This window comes from Macrotis lagotis, chromosome 7, assembly GCF_037893015.1.
Source record: "Macrotis lagotis isolate mMagLag1 chromosome 7, bilby.v1.9.chrom.fasta, whole genome shotgun sequence".
NCBI classification, from domain to species: Eukaryota; Metazoa; Chordata; class Mammalia; order Peramelemorphia; family Peramelidae; genus Macrotis; species Macrotis lagotis.
Genome location: NC_133664.1, coordinates 104,577,229 through 104,595,791, shown reverse-complemented (window position 1 = coordinate 104,595,791; position 18,563 = coordinate 104,577,229). Strand labels below are relative to the sequence as shown.

The following is an 18,563-nucleotide window of genomic DNA, read 5'->3' as shown; positions in this document are numbered from 1 at the left end:
TATTTATGTCTAATGGTAGCCATTTCTAGGATGGGGGGAGGGAAGGAAAAAGGGAAAAAAATAAAGTTAAATGAGAACTTTTTTTTACATATTTAAAAGGAACAGCAAGTTTTACACAATAGATTTACAGTTTCATGTACAATCATCTTTTTTTCTATACTACTATATTATGGAAATGCTTTTTTTATTTAAGTTGAGAAATAAATAAATAAATTGAATTAAAATAACTGTATTAGCCCAACTATATACAGAGTAGGTCTAGTCTGAAGGAAATAATTTTGAAGACACCAAAGATTTCTCAAGAGATTTAAAAGGGGGGAAATTTAAGTACTTGGGAAAAATTAAAAGAATGTATTATTATTTTTTAAAAAGTAACTAAGCAGGAGGTCTCGGGGCGCTGGGACTGCACAGGCCCGGGGCAGGAGCAGCGGGAGCATGCGGCCCGGTGAAGCGGCTCGGTCCCCGCCCCGCCTCGGACATGCCCGGCCCGGGCCCCCGGGAGCATGAGTGGGCAGCGCGTGGACGTGAAGGTCGTGATGCTGGGCAAGGAGTACGTGGGCAAGACCAGCCTCGTGGAGAGATATGTGCACGACCGCTTCCTGGTGGGGCCCTATCAGAATACCATTGGGGCAGCATTTGTGGCCAAGGTGATGTCTGTAGGAGACAGGACCGTGACCCTCGGCATCTGGGACACAGCTGGCTCCGAGGGCTATGAGGCCATGAGTCGAATCTATTATCGGGGTGCTAAGGCAGCCATCGTCTGCTATGATCTTACTGACAGCAGCAGTTTTGAAAAAGCCAAATTCTGGGTGAAGGAGCTTCAGAGTTTAGAGGAGAGCTGTCAGATCTATTTATATGGCACCAAAAGTGACCTTTTGGAGGAAGATCGGAGACTGCGCCGGGTTGACTTCCATGATGTCCAAGATTATGCAGATGACATAAAAGCTCAGCTTTTTGAGACATCTAGCAAGACTGGTCAGAGTGTGGATGAGCTGTTCCAAAAGGTGGCAGAAGATTATGTTAGTGTTGCTGCCTTTCAATTGATGACAGAGGACAAAGTTGTTGACTTGGGTCAGAAGGGCAACACCTTCTTCTACAGTTGCTGCCATATGACTGACAGCCATCCTATCACCTGGAAGGGGCCCTCTGCTGGACCCTTACCTATTCTCTGCTGGGTGAGGGGCTGTCTGAGCTACCCACAAGCCTCAGAGGCAGAAAGGGATGGTCACCTCCTGCCTATGCTGGCAGAGGATCAGAGGCAGCAGCAGACTGAAAAGGGAGAAATGGCCAGTTCTGAATCTGGGCTCTTTGCTACTTGCTGGGCAGCGCTTGTACCTCTGCACATGATTTAAATGGCTTCTGCCCTGTAAATAAAGTCCCTCCCTACCCTCCCCCCCCCCAAAAAAAGTAACTAAGCAATTGGCAATAGTTAGCATCTTATTTGTCTTCTTTCCTAACTTTATAAAATAATCTCCTCATATATTAGGTACATCTTTGATGAAATTATGAGAAGAAAAGTGAGCTTTAAGAAATGTTGTTCTATGGTAGGACCCAGCTTAACTGTCACATAATTGGTATTAATGGAAAAAATACCATAAAAGTTCACAGTTTAGCACAGTGGATAGAATATTGGCGCTGGGGTCAGGATGACCAGCTCTTCAAATCCAGCTTTAAACACTTGCTAGCTGTTTGACCCTAGACAAGTCACTTAACCTCTGATCACAATAACACTTACATCAGGATTTTATGAGAATGAAATGGAATAACATTGGTAAAGTATTTAGTATATAGTAAACATTTAATAATTATTTGCTCCCTCGTTGTCCCTTTGCTATCTAAAAAAATTATTTGATTCTGCCAAGAAAATGTCTTCTTTTTTCAGAAAGGTTTTATTTTGAGTTTTACAATTTTTCCCCAATCTCACTTCTCTCTACCACCTCTTCTCTAATAAAGTATATTTCATGATTACCCAAAAATTGTCCAAGGTTTCTTGAAAGATGTTATAATGGTGACAATTTTGTTTAGTGCTCTGATTATTAATTTGAAGAAGTGTAAAGTAAGGAGACATATGATCGCCAAAGGTGTTTGCCATTATCATGAAGAAGGCCAAATGACAAGTACAGGTCAAGGAGACATTCACAAGAGATTGCAGGGACTTTCCTATGAATGACAATAGCATCACTTAGCATGGGATCTAGCATAATTATCAATTAACAACAGATATTAATTGTTGGTGACTTATTAAATGGTAAAATCCTTATGATGATTTTGTTTCTGGATAACATCGTACTAATTGCATCAAATTATTAAATATTGCAAAACCTTCTAATTGGCAATGCCATTCATTCCAAGACTTCAGTCTAATGCCACACAATAAAAACCAAGGGAATATGGTTTTGACATACTTTTAAATAAACAGTTTATAGAGTGGGTCTAAAAGCATCTCTCACATACACATACAGAAACACACATATACATGTATACATATATGTCTGCACATATTTATACATATACACCTATAAATATATATATGCACATACATATATACGTCTATATTAGCAGACCCAGAAGATGAATTGGACTAAGAATTGAAGAGGAGAAAAACAGACTAGATTGCTTTGGTAAATTGTGTAGTGCTTTTAATGACCTCAAGATTCTCAATAAAACAGAGGTTTAATATCAATATTCTTCTGTAATGTTCTACAGTTGTGATTCCTGGAATTCCTTGTCCTCTAAGAAATTAAAGCTATAGGTCATCCAAAATGCAAGGAAGAGATAATAATGTGGACATAATCAATTTGAAAAATCTGATCAACCAACAGTGCTCTAATGTGAAAATGTCATACTTGAGGCCCACACCACTCCCAAATACAGCCCAAAACAGATTAAAATATAATTGGGAAAAGTTAACAATAATAATAAAAATTCAATAAAACAAATATAATACTATATTTTATATATTAAAACAAAGATAATACTATATTTTATATATAAAGTCAATCTGCAGTTTGCAAGGATCCAAATATATGTTTTAGTCACCTATTTCTATTTGTGTTTGAAATCACTGCAAGAAAGAATGTTATTATGAATATTATTACACCACAAGAAATGAAAAAATAGTTTCACAGGAAATTGGAAAGACATCTATGAACTGATGCAAAATGAAGTGAACAGAACTAGGAGGAAAATTTATACAATGATAGCTACATTATAGAGAAAGACATCTTTGAAAGACTTTAGAATTCTGGTCAATGTACTGGTAAATCATCAATTCAGAAGGCTAAAAATTTAGCACATCATTTACCTCCTGCCAAATAAGTGATGAACTTATAATGCAGAGATAGAGATATATCTTTGGACATAGTCAATGTGAAAATTGTATAGACATAGTTGATAAGACTTTTTATTTTCAGAGGGACTGGGGAAGACAATGAGAGGAATATAATATAAATGCAAGTATAAATAAATAGGTAATTTTATAAGAGCATTACCCAGAGAAATGATGGTATGAAAAAGGAGGTGAGACAATCATGAAGTAAGAATAGTGGGACAAGCAGATGACAATAAGCATGTTCCAGCTGTAATCACACAAACTGGAGCAATCCAAAAGAAGGCCTCAAGTGTATTGAGTGGAACCTCTGTAAAGTGATTATGGAAAAAACTGGATAAGAATCACATTGAATGAGAAGGTATAAATGACATGGTTTGAGATCTATAATTTTGGAAGGACTATCCACACATATGAAATCATGAATCTATCAGAATATTGAAATATTGACAAGCTGAGGGAAAGGAGATTAGTTTATTGAAAAAATTCTAAAGCATATGAGGATCAAAAGAGGGAACTAGATTGCATAAAGGACAGAGAACTAGGCCTGCAGTCAGGAGTTCAAATTTAGCTTCAGACCCTTATCATCTGTGTGACCCTTGGCAAATCATTTAACTTCTGTCAGCTTTATAGGGCTTCATGAGGATCAAATAACATATTTATAAAAACCTAGGTAGCACAGTACCAAGAACATAGTAAATGTTTAATAAAGGTATATTATCCCCCTCCCACAAGTTGCAATTGGTTACACATGCAAACACATGCACATGCACATACACACACACACACACACACACACACACACATACACACACACACTATGTTATTGGTTAAACCCCACACACATATACAAATCTATTATGTTTTAATTCTCATTATACCTGACCTGTATAGGAGGGAAAAATTCCTTCTTAAAACCTCTCTCTTATAAATTATTCCTAAGGATATCTCCTTTCCTTTCTTTCTGATGCCTTCCTAAGAATAAAACATAGGGTTCTAGATGGCCAAGTCATTCTGATAAAAAGAGCAATTATCAAGAGAAATGGAAATTTTGTCACAGAATCTTTTTCTGCATAAAATTAAGCAAACTGGCATGTTACTTTGATTTTTCTTGTATTTTTATTGTTTCATCCCACCATGCTTTCCTAAAGAAACCTGATTCTAAAGTAGCAGCATCTGAGAAATGAGCAATCCAGAAATTCTTATATAAAGGCATGAAAATAATATAGATCCATAATGTCTCGCCAGAGAATGAAAAGATGTGACCTGGCTTCTGAAGTCAAAAAAATTTTTAAAGTCTGTAAACCTAGGCTAAGGGGTTCTTTGGAGCCACCAAACTTGATCAAGGTAAATTGAACTACATGTGATATCAAGAAAATTTTGGTATATTAGCTATTCTATCAGACATGGAGTTAGGAGAACTAATGTGGATTCTGGAGATAGAAATAAACTTCTCAAGTTCTTTATACCACCCTGCAGAAGACCCAAACATAATGTATCTGTGACAAATGGAGACAGGACCAGTAACCAAATCCTGCAGTCATTTGCATTCCCAGCATCTCAACTTATGGTCATGTGACAAGCAAATTTAGAAAAATTGGGAACGATCATTAACTGAGTTCAATAAGAAATAGGTATCTTGAGCATCTGTCAGCCAGAGGATTATGGAGCAAATGTGAACTGCAATTTCAGTCTCAGAGTGAAGTCAAGGACGCAAAAAAAAAAAAATGGCAACATTAACTACCGATTACACGGATAATGTCATATCTGAACCTGTCTTTTTGATCACCTTAATAGTACCAGGAATTGAGTGCATCACCGGCATGATCGGAAATGGTTTCATTGTGACTACGAATGCTATTGAGTGGTTCCAGAACAAAAGACTCTCCACTAGCGATTCTATTTTGACAATTCTGAGCTGTCTGAGACTTTTGCTGCAGTTCTGGTTGACATTGGAAAATACTTACAGTTTATTATTTCGACTTTCTTATAATCAAAATATAGTGTATAAAACTTTCAAAATTATCTTCATGTTCCTGACCTATTCCAATCTCTGGTTTGCTGCATGGCTCAACGTCTTCTATTGCATCAGGATTGCCAATTTCACTCATCCCCTGTTCCTTAGGCTAAAATGGAGAATCACTGGATTAATGCCCTGGCTCCTCTGTCTATCAATCTTCCTTTCTTTGGTCTGCAGTTTTCCCATTTTAAAGGATGTCTACAATGTTTATGTTAATACTTCCATCCCAGTTCCCTCTTCCAATGCCACAGAAAATAAATACTTTACAGAAACCAATGTGGTTAACTTTGCTGTTATCTATAACCTGGCCATTTTCATTCCTCTAATCATGTTCATTTTTGCAGCAACTCTATTGATCCTCTCTCTAAAGAGACATACACTACAAATGAAGAATAATGCCACAGGTTCCAGAAATCCCAGCATTGAAGCTCACATGGGGGCAATCAAAACCATTAGTTTCTTCCTACTTCTCTACATTTTCTACTTTGTGGCTGTGATCCTTTATATGGCAAATGTCCTTTATGCCAATAGCTTTGGAATTATTTTGTGCAAAATTATCATGGCAGCCTACCCAGCTGGTCACTCAGTTCTCCTGATCTTTGGCAATCCCAAACTAAGGAGGACCTTGAAGAAGCTTCAGCAGAATATGAAAGTGAACCTAAAAGTTTGGAAGAAGTAAATGGTATGCAGAGAGCTCATCTGGCCTTTTTGTCATGCAATCTTCTGTGCCTTCTAGTCTCTTTAGGACAAAATACTCTCTTCTCTGCCTAGCATTTAAAGTTCTACAAAATCTTTCTCTAAGCTACTTTCCAGACTAACCTTACACAATTCCCCTCCATGCATTTCATATTGCAGAAAAATTGACCTACTTTTTCCCCCTAGAACCAGGCATTCCATCTCTCACCGGCATATCTTTGCACTAGCCATCCCCATTCTTCCAATACACTCCCTACTCATCTCTATCTGAAAATCCTATTTCTTCTTAAATTAGCTTAAATTACACCTCTTTTGAGAAGTTGCTTGTGTTTTCACTAGTTACAAGTGCTTTATTCTTCCTCAAATTATCTTTTATTTATGTAGATTATCACATTTATCATCTTTAAAATGAGTTGGAGAAGGAAATGGCACTGCAGTATCTTTGCATAGAAAACCCCAAATGGGATCAAAAGAATTAGGACTAAAATGACAACAATAATTGGTAATTCCATATGAAGACCCAAACTTGGACACCCTGGAGTCTAAGACAAGATGGTAAAATCTGGAGTTGTCCCAGAAAGTCTGGAATACTATGTTTCCTTGCTCCACACTGGTCCTCAATCTTTGAAGGGGTGAGCTGCTATGTGGGTGATCTCTGAATCTGGATAGTTCTAGAAGGATAATGAACTCAGCCAACTTACTAAGGAGGAAAGGGATATTGAATTCACAAAGGATTGCAATTCTAAACTTCCATATTTCTGTTGAGTTTGTTCTTCCAGTCACACCAGTCCACAGCTTACTCAGTTCTTCTTTTCTTCTCCACATCCAGTTGACACAGAAGATTTCTCAAAGTTAATATGCATTTCTCTAATCTATAGAGATTCAGGGAGTTTTTTCATAAGACTATTTGATAACATAGTCTGAAAATTTCCTATTTATATCCTTTTACCATTTATCTTAGTTTTATAATATGATTCATTTATTTATGCATTTGAGAAATGAGGATTTATCAGTGAAACCTGCTGTAAATTTTTTTCACAGTTATGATTACCAATTCTGTATGTCCCTCCATTTCATTTTCCCCAAGTGTCTGTCTGTCTATCTCTCTCTCTCTCTCTCTCTCTCTCTCTCTCTCTCTCTCTCTCTCTCACCATTTTCACTTTGTTGTATTCTGAGTTTTTGATTTGATCTTGTCTGTCACCATAGAAACTTTTTGCAGTCAAGTTTTTTTTTCTTGTTATTTCTTCATTTTTTCCAGTGTATTTCTTGACTTTTAATTCTATGTTAAAAGTGGGGCTCTGCTCCTGGGATGGAGAGGGCACTGTCCAAAGTTTCAGATCTTTCTTGCTATTGATCTCAGAACTAGTACTGGAGAAAAAGGACAGATATGACCACTGCTCTCCTGGTTTCTACTCTGGTCTGTGAACAATCAAAAGCACTCTTTTTCACTCTGCAACTGTGTTAGGAACCAGGGTCCCTAATCTACTGCAGCCATAAGTTCTAGTATGCTAGTCCTTCTCCTGGAATTTCCCTGGGACTGCTTCCCAATATTTCCACCCAGATCTGCATATAAGTAATGCAACCGAAACCTAAATCCAGTGCCTGCAAAGGGACCCCTGTAATCTCCTTTTGATCACTTATGTGAACCCCTTGCCATCTGTAGATTGAAAGAGCTGGAAATCACCACAAGTGGAACAGTTTCAGTCACTCTCAAGGTTTGCTGGCTTGCTGGGCCATGGCCTGCACTGGACTCTCACCCTAGTGCAACAGGCCTTCCCTGACAAGTTTCTAAGTTGTCTTAGGCTAGAATATTGTTTCACCCCCTCCATTTGAGTGTCCTGCTGCTCCAGAATTCATTTCAAAATATTACTGTAAATTGTTTGGAGGGGAATTTCTTTTTTTCAAATTTTTAATTTTATTTTTTCTAATTACATGTAAAGATAATTTTCCATTTTTGGCTGTAAGAATTTGAGTTTCCCATTATTCTACCTCCCTCCCTTCCCTCACTCCTCCCCAAGACAACCAGCAATCAGATATAGGTTATACATGTGCAATCATGTTATATATATTAGTCATATTGTGAAAGAAGAATCAGAACAAAAGGGAAAAATCCATGAGAAAGAAAATTAAATAAAACAAATTTTTAAAAAGTAAAAATAGTATGCTCTGGTCAGCATTTAGACAACATAGTTCTTTTTCTGAATGTGTAAGGCATTTTCCATCACAAGTCTTTTAAAATTGTCTTTGATCATTGTATTGCTATAAAGAACTGAGTCTTAGTTAATTATCACTCAATGCTGCTGTTAATATATATATATAGATATATATACAACATTTTCCTGGTTCTGTTCATTTCATTCAGCATCAGTTCATGTAACTCTTTCCATGCCTTTCTGAAATCTACCTGCTCATGATTTCTTGCAGAACAATAGTAACCCATCGCATTCATAAACCCGTTTGTTCAGTCATTCCCCAACTGATGGCATAACTTTATTTCTCATTCTTTGCCTCTACTCAAAGAGCTATAAATATCTTTTTAATGTAGGTCTTTTCTCCTTTTTTATAATTTCTGTATGATACATCCTGGTAGTGGATTGCTGGATCAAAGGATATGTACTATTTTATTGTCCTTTGGACATAGTTTCAAATTGCTCTCTAGAATGGCTAAATAAATTCACAATTCCACCAACAGTGATTAGTGTACTGGTTTTCCCACATCACAGAGAGGAATTTTAGAGAATTCAGATGAGTCTCTACTTTTTTTCCATTGTAACCTATTTCATTTGATTTCCACAAAGGTGGAAATTTCTATCTCCTTTGGAAATAGGGTAGACTAAATCCCAGGTCATAAATCTAGATAATTATGCTTACTTTCATCAGTTGTATTTATGTGTATGTATATATATATCCACATCTTCCTTTCTTTCCACTCCTCAGTCTCATTTGTTGGATCATCCTGCAAGTCACATCCACTAATATTGGGCACTGTCCTAGACTTCTCTCTTTTCTCCCTCTTTATTATTTCACTTGGTGATTTTTTATCAGTTCCCACAGATGCAATCATCATCTCTGTTCTGAGGATCTTGAAATCTAAGACTTATCCAGTCTCAACTATCCTGTTGACCAATAGTCTCACATCTATAAACTGCCTGTAAGACATCTTGAACCAAACATCAATAGATACCTTAAATTAAAGATATCCAAAATTGTCTTATCTCCCACCAACTTAATAAACCCTTCCCTCTTCTTAACTTTCTTATTATTGTTGAAAGCCTCACCCATTGGCCTAGGATCGCAATCTAAGCATCATTCTCAACTCCACACTGATGCCAAGACCTGATGATTTGATCTTCCTGACATTTATCTTATATGACCACTTCTCCCCTATGACACTGTCACCACCATGATGTGGGATATCATGACCTTAAGTCTAGACTATTACAACTACTGATATGCCTGCTTTAAGTTTCTCCCAACTTCAGTTCATCCTCCACTCAGTTGTCAAAGTAGTTTTCCTAAAATGCAGATCAAATCATGTCACACACACACACACACACACACACACACACACACACACACACACACATTGTCACATATTTTGTCTTTCTGGCTCTCTGTCTCTGTGTATGGATATGTATATGTCTCTGTCTCTCTCTCTGTCTCTCTCTCTGTCTCTCTCTCTCTCTCTCTCTCTCTCTCTCTCTTTCTCTCTCTCTGTCTCTCTCTTTCTCCCTCCCTCCTTCCCTCCCTTTCTCCCCCATCACTTCCACAATCAAATCCTTTTCGATTCCAAGCTATTCATAATCTCTTCCCCCACACACACACACACACCTTTACAGACTTCTTAAACTTTAAACTGCTCCCCCAACCCAAATACTCTGTTATCCAATGATACCTGCCTCCTTACTAATCCTTGAATAAGACAATTCCTCTCTACTACTTTCCACTGGTTATTCCCCCATATCTGTAATGTTCTCCTTTATCATCTCTGTCTCCTGACTTCCCAGGCATCCTTCAGGTCTCAGCTAAAATTCCACTTCCTATAGGAAAACTATTCTGATCCCCCTTAATTCTGGCAGCTACCCTCTGATGATTATTTCCAGTTTATCTTATGTAGATCATATTCATACATATCTGTTTGCATATTGTTTCCCCCATTAGACCATGAGCTCCTTAAAAGTAAAGATTGTATTTTATCTTTCTTTGCATCTCCAGCAATTCTAACAGGTGCTTAATAAATGTTTACTGACAGACTAGAAGACACATCAATGGATCCATAATCTTACTGATATGGGAATTCCTTCTAACAATACACAAGGTACAACCTATCCAATGGAGGAACAGCAGAGACATCATCCAGGACCTAAGTGAAGACCTAACAGAAAGCAACATTCAGCTCCAATTGACCCAAAGAAAGAAACAAGATGGCATCACCAGAAGTTTCTTATAACATTGTACCATAAGCATATGCGAAGTCCTTCCATCCTGAACTTTTGAAAAATGCATTCCCTATGTGGATATCTCCATAGGTAATCCCTATTCCATAGTTATTCTGATGCTGTCCATATTTCTGTAAGTGTATCCTTAGTTTATGGGGTCAATTTTCCATTGCTACTTTTCTTACTATGTTTCTTAATTAAATGAATCTGCTTTTAACTTATTTTGTTCTTTGGCTTACAGTGAAATTAAACACACCTGTGGGAGCTTATAAATTATGGTTTGATTAGAGACAAATCTATGTAGATACACTGACTATGCACAGCTTTTCTGGGAGTCTCATTACAAAAGGAGTACCCCAGATACCATACTTATGTTCCAAGAACAGCAAATGATATACACCACAAATTTCAAACAATGAATGTTCTTCATATTTTATAAAGAAATTTCCTTTTGAAAACAATATGTGATATCCTTTTAACCAGACTGGTTACATATTATGGTTTTCTTTAGTTATGTAGTTTTGTCATGAAAATAGAAGCTAATGTTAAATGGAACCTACATAATGTACTTTAAAGGTCACATGCTAATTAAATTGCACATGAGAATTTCCAGGTAGGAACTATGCTGTAATAATATAAATATAATGACAGGAAAATGTGTAGGACATGGTCACATGAGTACAAGAAACAGTTGATACTAAAAATTTTTCAGAGAAGTGATTACAGCATCTTGTAATTTATGGTAAGAAAAGAAAGAAACCTTGAGATAATCTAATCCTAGATTTGAGGAATTACCTTTTTATAAAGTCAAAGAAAGAATATCTTTTTCTTGTACTAAAGGCATACAAGATAAGTCAGCCCATGAGGAACAAGAGGAATGAAATTCTGTTTTCCAATTATATACAATAGTAATATGTACCCATCATTTTTTGCAAGGCTCTGAATTCTACAATTTTTCCTCCCTCCTCCCTTCCCTCCCCCCTGCAGAAGGCTGTCTGATGGTCTCTACATTGTTTCCAGGAGGAATGAAATTCTGAAGAACAAATGAGGAAAAAAGAAAGGAAATATCAAAAGATATGGATATAGAAGCACAGGGAACTCATCAGTTCAGCAAGATCACACCACTTAGCTGATAAGGAGTCAGCAACTATAATACTGGTAAGGTAGTGGAATGTGTACAATAACACCCTTAATGAAGATTGTGTATTCACTACTAAAGGAAAGGGTATAATGAGTGAGCTCTATGGTCCTATCTATTAAGTCCCCATGTCCATTCTAACAGATGCCTTTCCTAATGTTATCTCTCCCCTTCCTCCAAAGAGCATCACCACAATAAGAATTAAGAACTGAGCACCCTGGTGCAGCTAGGTGGCATAGTGGATAAAGCACAAGCCTTGGAGTCAGGAGTACCTGGGTTCAAATCTGGTCTCAGACACTTAACAATGACCTAGCTGTGTGGCCTTGGGCAAGCCACTTAACCCCGTTTGCCTTGCAAAAACCTAAAAAAAGAAAAAAAATGGGCAGCTAGGTGGCGTAGTGGATAAAGCACTGGCCTTTGAGTCAGGAGTACTTGGGTTCAAATCCGGTCTCAGACACTTAATAATTACCTAGCTGTGTGGCCTTGGGCAAGCCACTTAACCCCATTTGCCTTGCAAAAACCTAAAAAAAAAAAAAGAGTTGTGATGAGAAATACCATCCATATCCAGAGAAGGAACTGTGGAGTTTAAATACAGTTCATAGCTTATTATCTTCAATTTTGGGGTGGCTAGGTGGTGCAGTGGATAGAGCACCAGCTGTGGAGTCAGGAGTACCTGGGTTCAAATCCGGCCTCAGACACTTAATAATTACCTAGCTGTGTGGCCTTGGGCAAGCCACTTAACACCGTTTGCCTTGCAAAAACCTTAAAAAAAAAAAAAAGAACTGAGCACCCTTCTCTTGAGTGAGAAAACCAAGAATCAGCTCAGCACATAAATAGCACTAGGTCAGGTCAATACAACTTTCCCCAATATTTACTTTCCTAAGACTGATAAATTCTGCCATTTGTGGGCTCTGGACCAACATGAGTCAAAGACCAAGACTCCCAGAAAATGGAAGTGGTTAGGTGATGCAAGGGATAGAGCATTGGGTCTGGAGTCAGGAAGACCTAAGTTGAAAACTGACCTTAGACAACTAATTGTGTGACCCTGGTCTAGTCACTAAAATCTTTGCCTTCCTCATTTTCTTCATCTACAAAATGGGGGGGGGGGGGTAATAATAGTCCTTACATCCCAGAGTTGTAAGGTAAAAGTGTTATATAAAATGTGAGCTATTGTTTAAGCTGTAACATTCAGAGAAAGTTTCATCCAAAATAGCAAAAGTGAAACCTGAGGTTGGCCTTGGAGGATGAGAAAAATTTCCACAAATGGAGATGGTTAGGAAATTTGCTATAGGTCCAAAGAATGGCCTATGTAAATGCACAGTGATGACAAAGAACAGGAGGGGGGGGCCGATAATGGTAAATAGTTCACTTTGACTGAAGCAGAGTATTTAAAATAAGGTTGGAGAAGCAGGTTGGAGACAGATTGAGGAGGGATTTGAATGCCAAATTAAACTCTTCATTTTAAATTTCAGATAATAATAATCATTATTAATAAGTAATAGCTAATCTTTATATACTGTTTTAAGGTTTGGAAAGTACTATATATGTATATATATATATGTATAAATATGCATGTATACATTTATTTGTAATATCACATTTGAGTCTCACAACAGATAGAGGTTATCATTATCCCTATTTTAGGATAGGAATGAGATAAGACAAAAAGAGATAAAATTACTTTTTTCAGAATCAAAAATTTACTATCTGAAGAAGGATCCAAATTAATATTTTCTAGATTCAAGATCCAGATCTTCATTCCAAAAAAAAAATGAAGATTTTTGAGCAAAAATGTCACATGGTCAAAGTTTTGCCTTAGAGAATATATTTTGGCAGCTATGCAAAGGAGGAATTGCAAAGGGGCAACCCTAGGAGTAGGGAGGACCAGTTCCGTTAAGCCAAGATTGGAGAGTGATGAAGACCTGAACAAAGGTGATAACAGTGTGAATAGAGAGCAGGTAATATATGTGAGAGATACTGTGGAGGGAGAAATAACAGGATTTGTCAACAGGGAAGGACAAGTCAGGTGACTGGAGTTTCCAAAGTGGGTTATTTGGACATATTATATTAGAGGTGCGAAGACATCTGGGTGTATACATTCACATAGGCATTTAGAAATGCTGCACAAGGGCAATGGAAAGACAGAGACAGACAGAGACAGAGACAGAAAGATCCAGGAGACATTTATACTCAGGGACTCATCCTTGCAGTCCTCAATTTGCCTTAATGGCCTTTTCCCTAGTCTCCCTTTTCCTACCTGCCTACCTACCTTTTACATAGCTTCTATCTGAAGAACTATGTCAGGGGTGGGGGGGGAGGGGAAGAGGACAGATGAAATCATCCAGGGAAAAGGTACAGAGAAAGAAATTGATTAATATTACCTGGAGAATACTCATTTGATTGGAATCAATAAAGAAATAGTAGGTTCTTAAAGGAAAATAAGGCTAATGAAGTGGGTGTCAATGTTATGCCTTGAATCTATTGTTTCCCTATCCTATACCTTTCATACTTTAAGAAGGGCAAAGAAAGGAATAGGTAAGTGGCACAGTGAATCCAGCACTAGACCTGAAGTAATGAAGACTCATCTTCCTGAGTTTAAATCTGTCCTTAGGCCCTACCTCTGTGACCTTGAAGAAATTAGAAAATTATAAATTTTATCATCTGCAAAAATGACCTAGAGAAGGAAATAGCTAATCACTCCAATATCTGTATCAAGAAACCCCAAATGGGGTTACAAGAATCCAACAGGACTGAAAAAATGACTGATTGACAATGAGGACAAAGAAAATGGGACTAGGTGGGCAGTAGATCTAAACCAGGCTGTCAATCTAAGTTTTTATCTTCTCAATAAATGAATTAACCATTTGTTTTGATTTGCAATAGCAATAGAAAACCTCTACCAATGTTAAGTAAATTCTTATAGGGTGTTGTTCTTTCTGACAGCAGGTCTTAGTGGGCCAATTGATAGAGATGATTGAGAGAGCATGAGAAAAATATGGCATTTGTTTATTCTATAGCCCGAAAGAACTCAGATGAGATCTGGGGATGTAAATCAAGCAAGGATCATATTACCATCAATACTCACCAGAAAAGACTATCATTTGCATCTCTGGATCAGAGCTCTCAGAGACTGCAAATAAATCATTGGTTTATTCAAACTAGAAATGAAGACATAGATTGATATCCCTGGGTAGAGTTGAAAGTGGTCTCAAAGAGACAGACTTTTTAAGAAGAATAGATCAGTCAACTACCCTAGGAAATACTAGAACATTCAGGACTCATCCCACTTCAACTTGACTTGACTTAGGTTACTTTCCAACCAGCTCCCTTTCCCTAATGCCCCAAGAGAATAGTACCAACTACCCACATCTCTACTTGTTAGCAGCATGTGAGAAAACTATAGAAAAAACTAAATCAATTGCAAAATAGACAGATATAAAAATGAGAGAGATAAAGAGAAAGAAGGAAGGAAGGAAGGAAGGAAGGAAGGAAGGAAGGAAGGAAGGAAGGAAGGAAGGAAGGAAGGAAGGAAGGATAGATATAATGGGATATTACTGAGCTGAAAGAATTAAGAGTTCTAGGAAATGATACCAAGTAAAGAAGTAAAGAAGAATCAGGAAAATATATATAATTTATAAGTGGAAAGTTCTTTTTAAAAAACAGTAGGTAATATAGTAACAAAGCATTGTCCCAAAAAGAAATGAAAGATGTAGTTTCCTATACTTTTCTCAAAGATGAGATCCTATGGTTATAGAATATTAAATAATGTCAGATTCGGTCAATGAATAAGGGGAGTTTTGCAGAACTGCATTATTTCCCTTTTTTATTCTTTGCTAAAAAGTGACCAAAAATCAATAAAAATTTTTCAAAATAATGATTCATTGATTACCCTGTCCCACATTACTTGAGTTAGGTAAGAATATTTCTCGATTAAATTTGTCATTCAGAGCTAAGTATGAATAAGACCTGGTTACTTCCTTGAATCAAAAACATTTCAAAAAGATGAATTTTTTTCTGATTGAATGAGAGACTTGAGTATAACTTGAGGAGCTTGTAGAAAAATGGGAGCTAGTTCAGAATGGGAGAGAGATGAGGGGCAGCTGAATAATGCAGTGGATTGAGCACCGACCCTGGAGTCAGGAGGATCCAAATTCAAATCTGACCTCAGTCACTTAATAATTGCCTAGCTGTGAGACCTTGGGAAAGTCACTTAACCCCACCCCACTACCTTGTAAAAAAAAGAATGGGAGAGAGATGTTGAGAAGTCAGCTATAGAGAAGAAATAGGGACAGCAAAAAGTAAGTCATAAATAATCAATGGCAAAGGGACAGCTATTGAAAAGAGAAGAGAATAGAACTGGGCTGTCGCATAGAAGGAAAAGATCAACAAGGACTATCAATCTAAAGGCATCTCAAAGAGGAAGATTCAGATTCATATAATCAATAGCATCCACCTCCTCAAGGACTGAAGAAAGTTCTAAGAAAAAGTCTGTTTTCTCTCCTATTCTCTCCTATTAATAAATGCTATAACACAGCAATGTCAAAATCAAATAGAAATAGGAGCCACTAAATCATATATAAAGATTCCTGAGAGCCTATATTGACTTAGAAAACCACTTATTAATATTATGTATGATTTTTTCATTTTTGTTTATTTTATTAAACTTTTCCCAATTAAATTTTAATCTATTCAGGTCATGATTGGGATGGATCTGATCACATGCTTGACACTTCTGCTGTAATACTCTTCTGATTTTTTATCTAAATGTTTCTAGTAACCATGATTGGAGCCCAGATTTTTTTATTCAAATTACAAAGCTCCCAGACCACAAGTTATAAACCAAGGAAACCAGTCAAGTATTCAAAAGTCATTTGTCTGAGGCTTTCAATGAAATAAAAAATCATAATGTTAAGTCACTTTGAAAGAGTTCATCCATGTCATTTGATGACCACAAAGTAGAGTAAGTAGGGATGGCATCTGTTTTCAGAAGTTCACCTATATTAATATCCATGTCATGAAAACTTACATCAATGTAATGACATAAGTTCAACCCATTGCTTTTAGATCCAGAGGATGAAGTAGCTTGGCTGTTACATAAGTACCCTCTAGTGGTAAATTGTAGACCTTACACAGATAAACCCACAAGAGGCTTGAAGGTCTAAACAAAGGCATAACCACACTGATCTTAAGCTAACCATAGATTTTGCTGTTAATGATACCAGCTTCTGGTGAAACACTGTAAGGGGATAATAGACAGAGTATGTGGCCATGAGGAGTTCATCCTGAGAGTCATTGAGACCTGGGACAACAGGAATGTCCATACCAGAGTGCTCTGAACTCAGGAAGGAGCTCTGGCCCTTCTCTCTCTTTGTTCTCCTGCCTTTCATCCTTATCTTGTTGAATATTCTCAGGAAGGACCTTTTGTCCTTATCCCTCTGCCTTTCATCCTCATATTGTTCAACTGTCCCAGGAAGGAGTTCTGGTACTTATCGCTCTACCTTTCATCTTTATCTTGTTAAAGATTCCACATTTTTCCAGGATACAGACCTTTTGTGGCATGCCCCTTATACTTCCACAGGCCTGGAGATGAGGGATGCTGATACAAGGGGACTAGGCTTATATATACCCTTATTTCAACTATGTAAGTCAGAGATGTAGCATATACCTGCAATAAACTCCTTGCTTATCTCTCACTGGCTGACTTTCATTATTGAACATGACGGACATGTCCGGCGGAGCTCCCCAAAGAGTTGTGTGAATTAAACTGAGACCCGGCTGCCCAGAGTGGACCACAACAGAATTGGCGTCCGAACAGGGACTAAAGGTAAGGGCAGGAAAGAGAACCGGGACCTTGTCAGTAGGACAAGAAGATAGTGAAAGTACCTTCGCTACTTGAGTAGGCGGGGAAGATGGGGAATAGGTACCCATGGTTAAGCCAGAGGAAAGTGAAATTTGGGCCAGACAGTTATACAAAGTTATCAAGAAACAAGGGATTACTATACAACTAAAAGATTTACGGACATTCATTGAAAAAATACAGACTATATCACCATGGGCCCAGAATATAGAAATAACAAAAGATAAATGGCAGGTCATAGGAAAACAGATGACTAGCTATGAACAAGAACCCTGATTATCTTAAAGAACTAGATTTCTTGATAATTAGTATAGTGAAAAATGCTTTTGAGGGAATGGAGTGACATTTCTCTATAGAAAGCCAAACAGACAGTAAAACTATATATAAAAAAGAAAGGAAAAGAAAAGAAAAGAAAAGAAAAGAAAAGAAAAGAAAAGAAAAGAAAAGAAAAGAAAAGAAAAGAAAAGAAAAGAAAAGAAAAGAAAAGAAAAGAAAAAGAAAAGAAATAAAGTTGTACAGGAGGATGAAATTTGGCCTCCTTCTCCCCTACCAGCTCCTTCTTACTAGTTTAAGAGAGAATCTCCCCTCACGGCATTCCTGAGACGTCAGGAATTTGCCATTGGTCTGTGTTTGTGGATATGTGTTGAGATTGTCAGTTTGGAAAATTCTATTGTGTTTTTGTAAACTGTGCTTGTGCCTTGTCTGTCTTTATGTGTTTAGATTGTCTGTTTACTTGTGTGTTCGGGTTCTTCTATTGATTTGCTAGATGGGGAGAAAAGTTCCTCTAAAATTGTCCTTGGGTTGCCTCATTTTGCTGCTCTTTGTTATTCTGACATCTAATGCCCTCACTGGCTCTCCCCTTGAGCCTGCTTTCTGTGAGTAATCTGATCCCCCTCCTCTTCCAGGATTTTTTGTTTTTACTTTTAAAAAAAGGAATGGATTCTGATGTTAAATTGACTGAGGCCAAACTACTCACCCTGTTATTTTACTATTATGAGGAGCCCCCCCCCCCCAATTCCTTTTTATGTTCCCTTCTCTTTCCCTACTTTCAGGAGGGAGAGCTACTTCAGGAAGAATTAGTAAAG

At 37.4% G+C, this 18,563-nt stretch overlaps 1 protein-coding gene and 1 pseudogene across 1 annotated transcript; both read left to right on the top strand.

The window, feature by feature from the left end:
- Window positions 1-476: 476 nt before the first annotated feature.
- Window positions 477-1,103, top strand: LOC141493773 (ras-related protein Rab-24 pseudogene; annotated as a pseudogene).
- Window positions 1,104-5,055: 3,952 nt separating this feature from the next.
- On the top strand, window positions 5,056-6,027 carry TAS2R40 (taste 2 receptor member 40). Its single transcript, XM_074195257.1, has one exon. It carries the CDS (start codon window positions 5,056-5,058, stop codon window positions 6,025-6,027), a length of 972 nt encoding a protein of 323 aa, XP_074051358.1.
- Window positions 6,028-18,563: the final 12,536 nt, after the last annotated feature.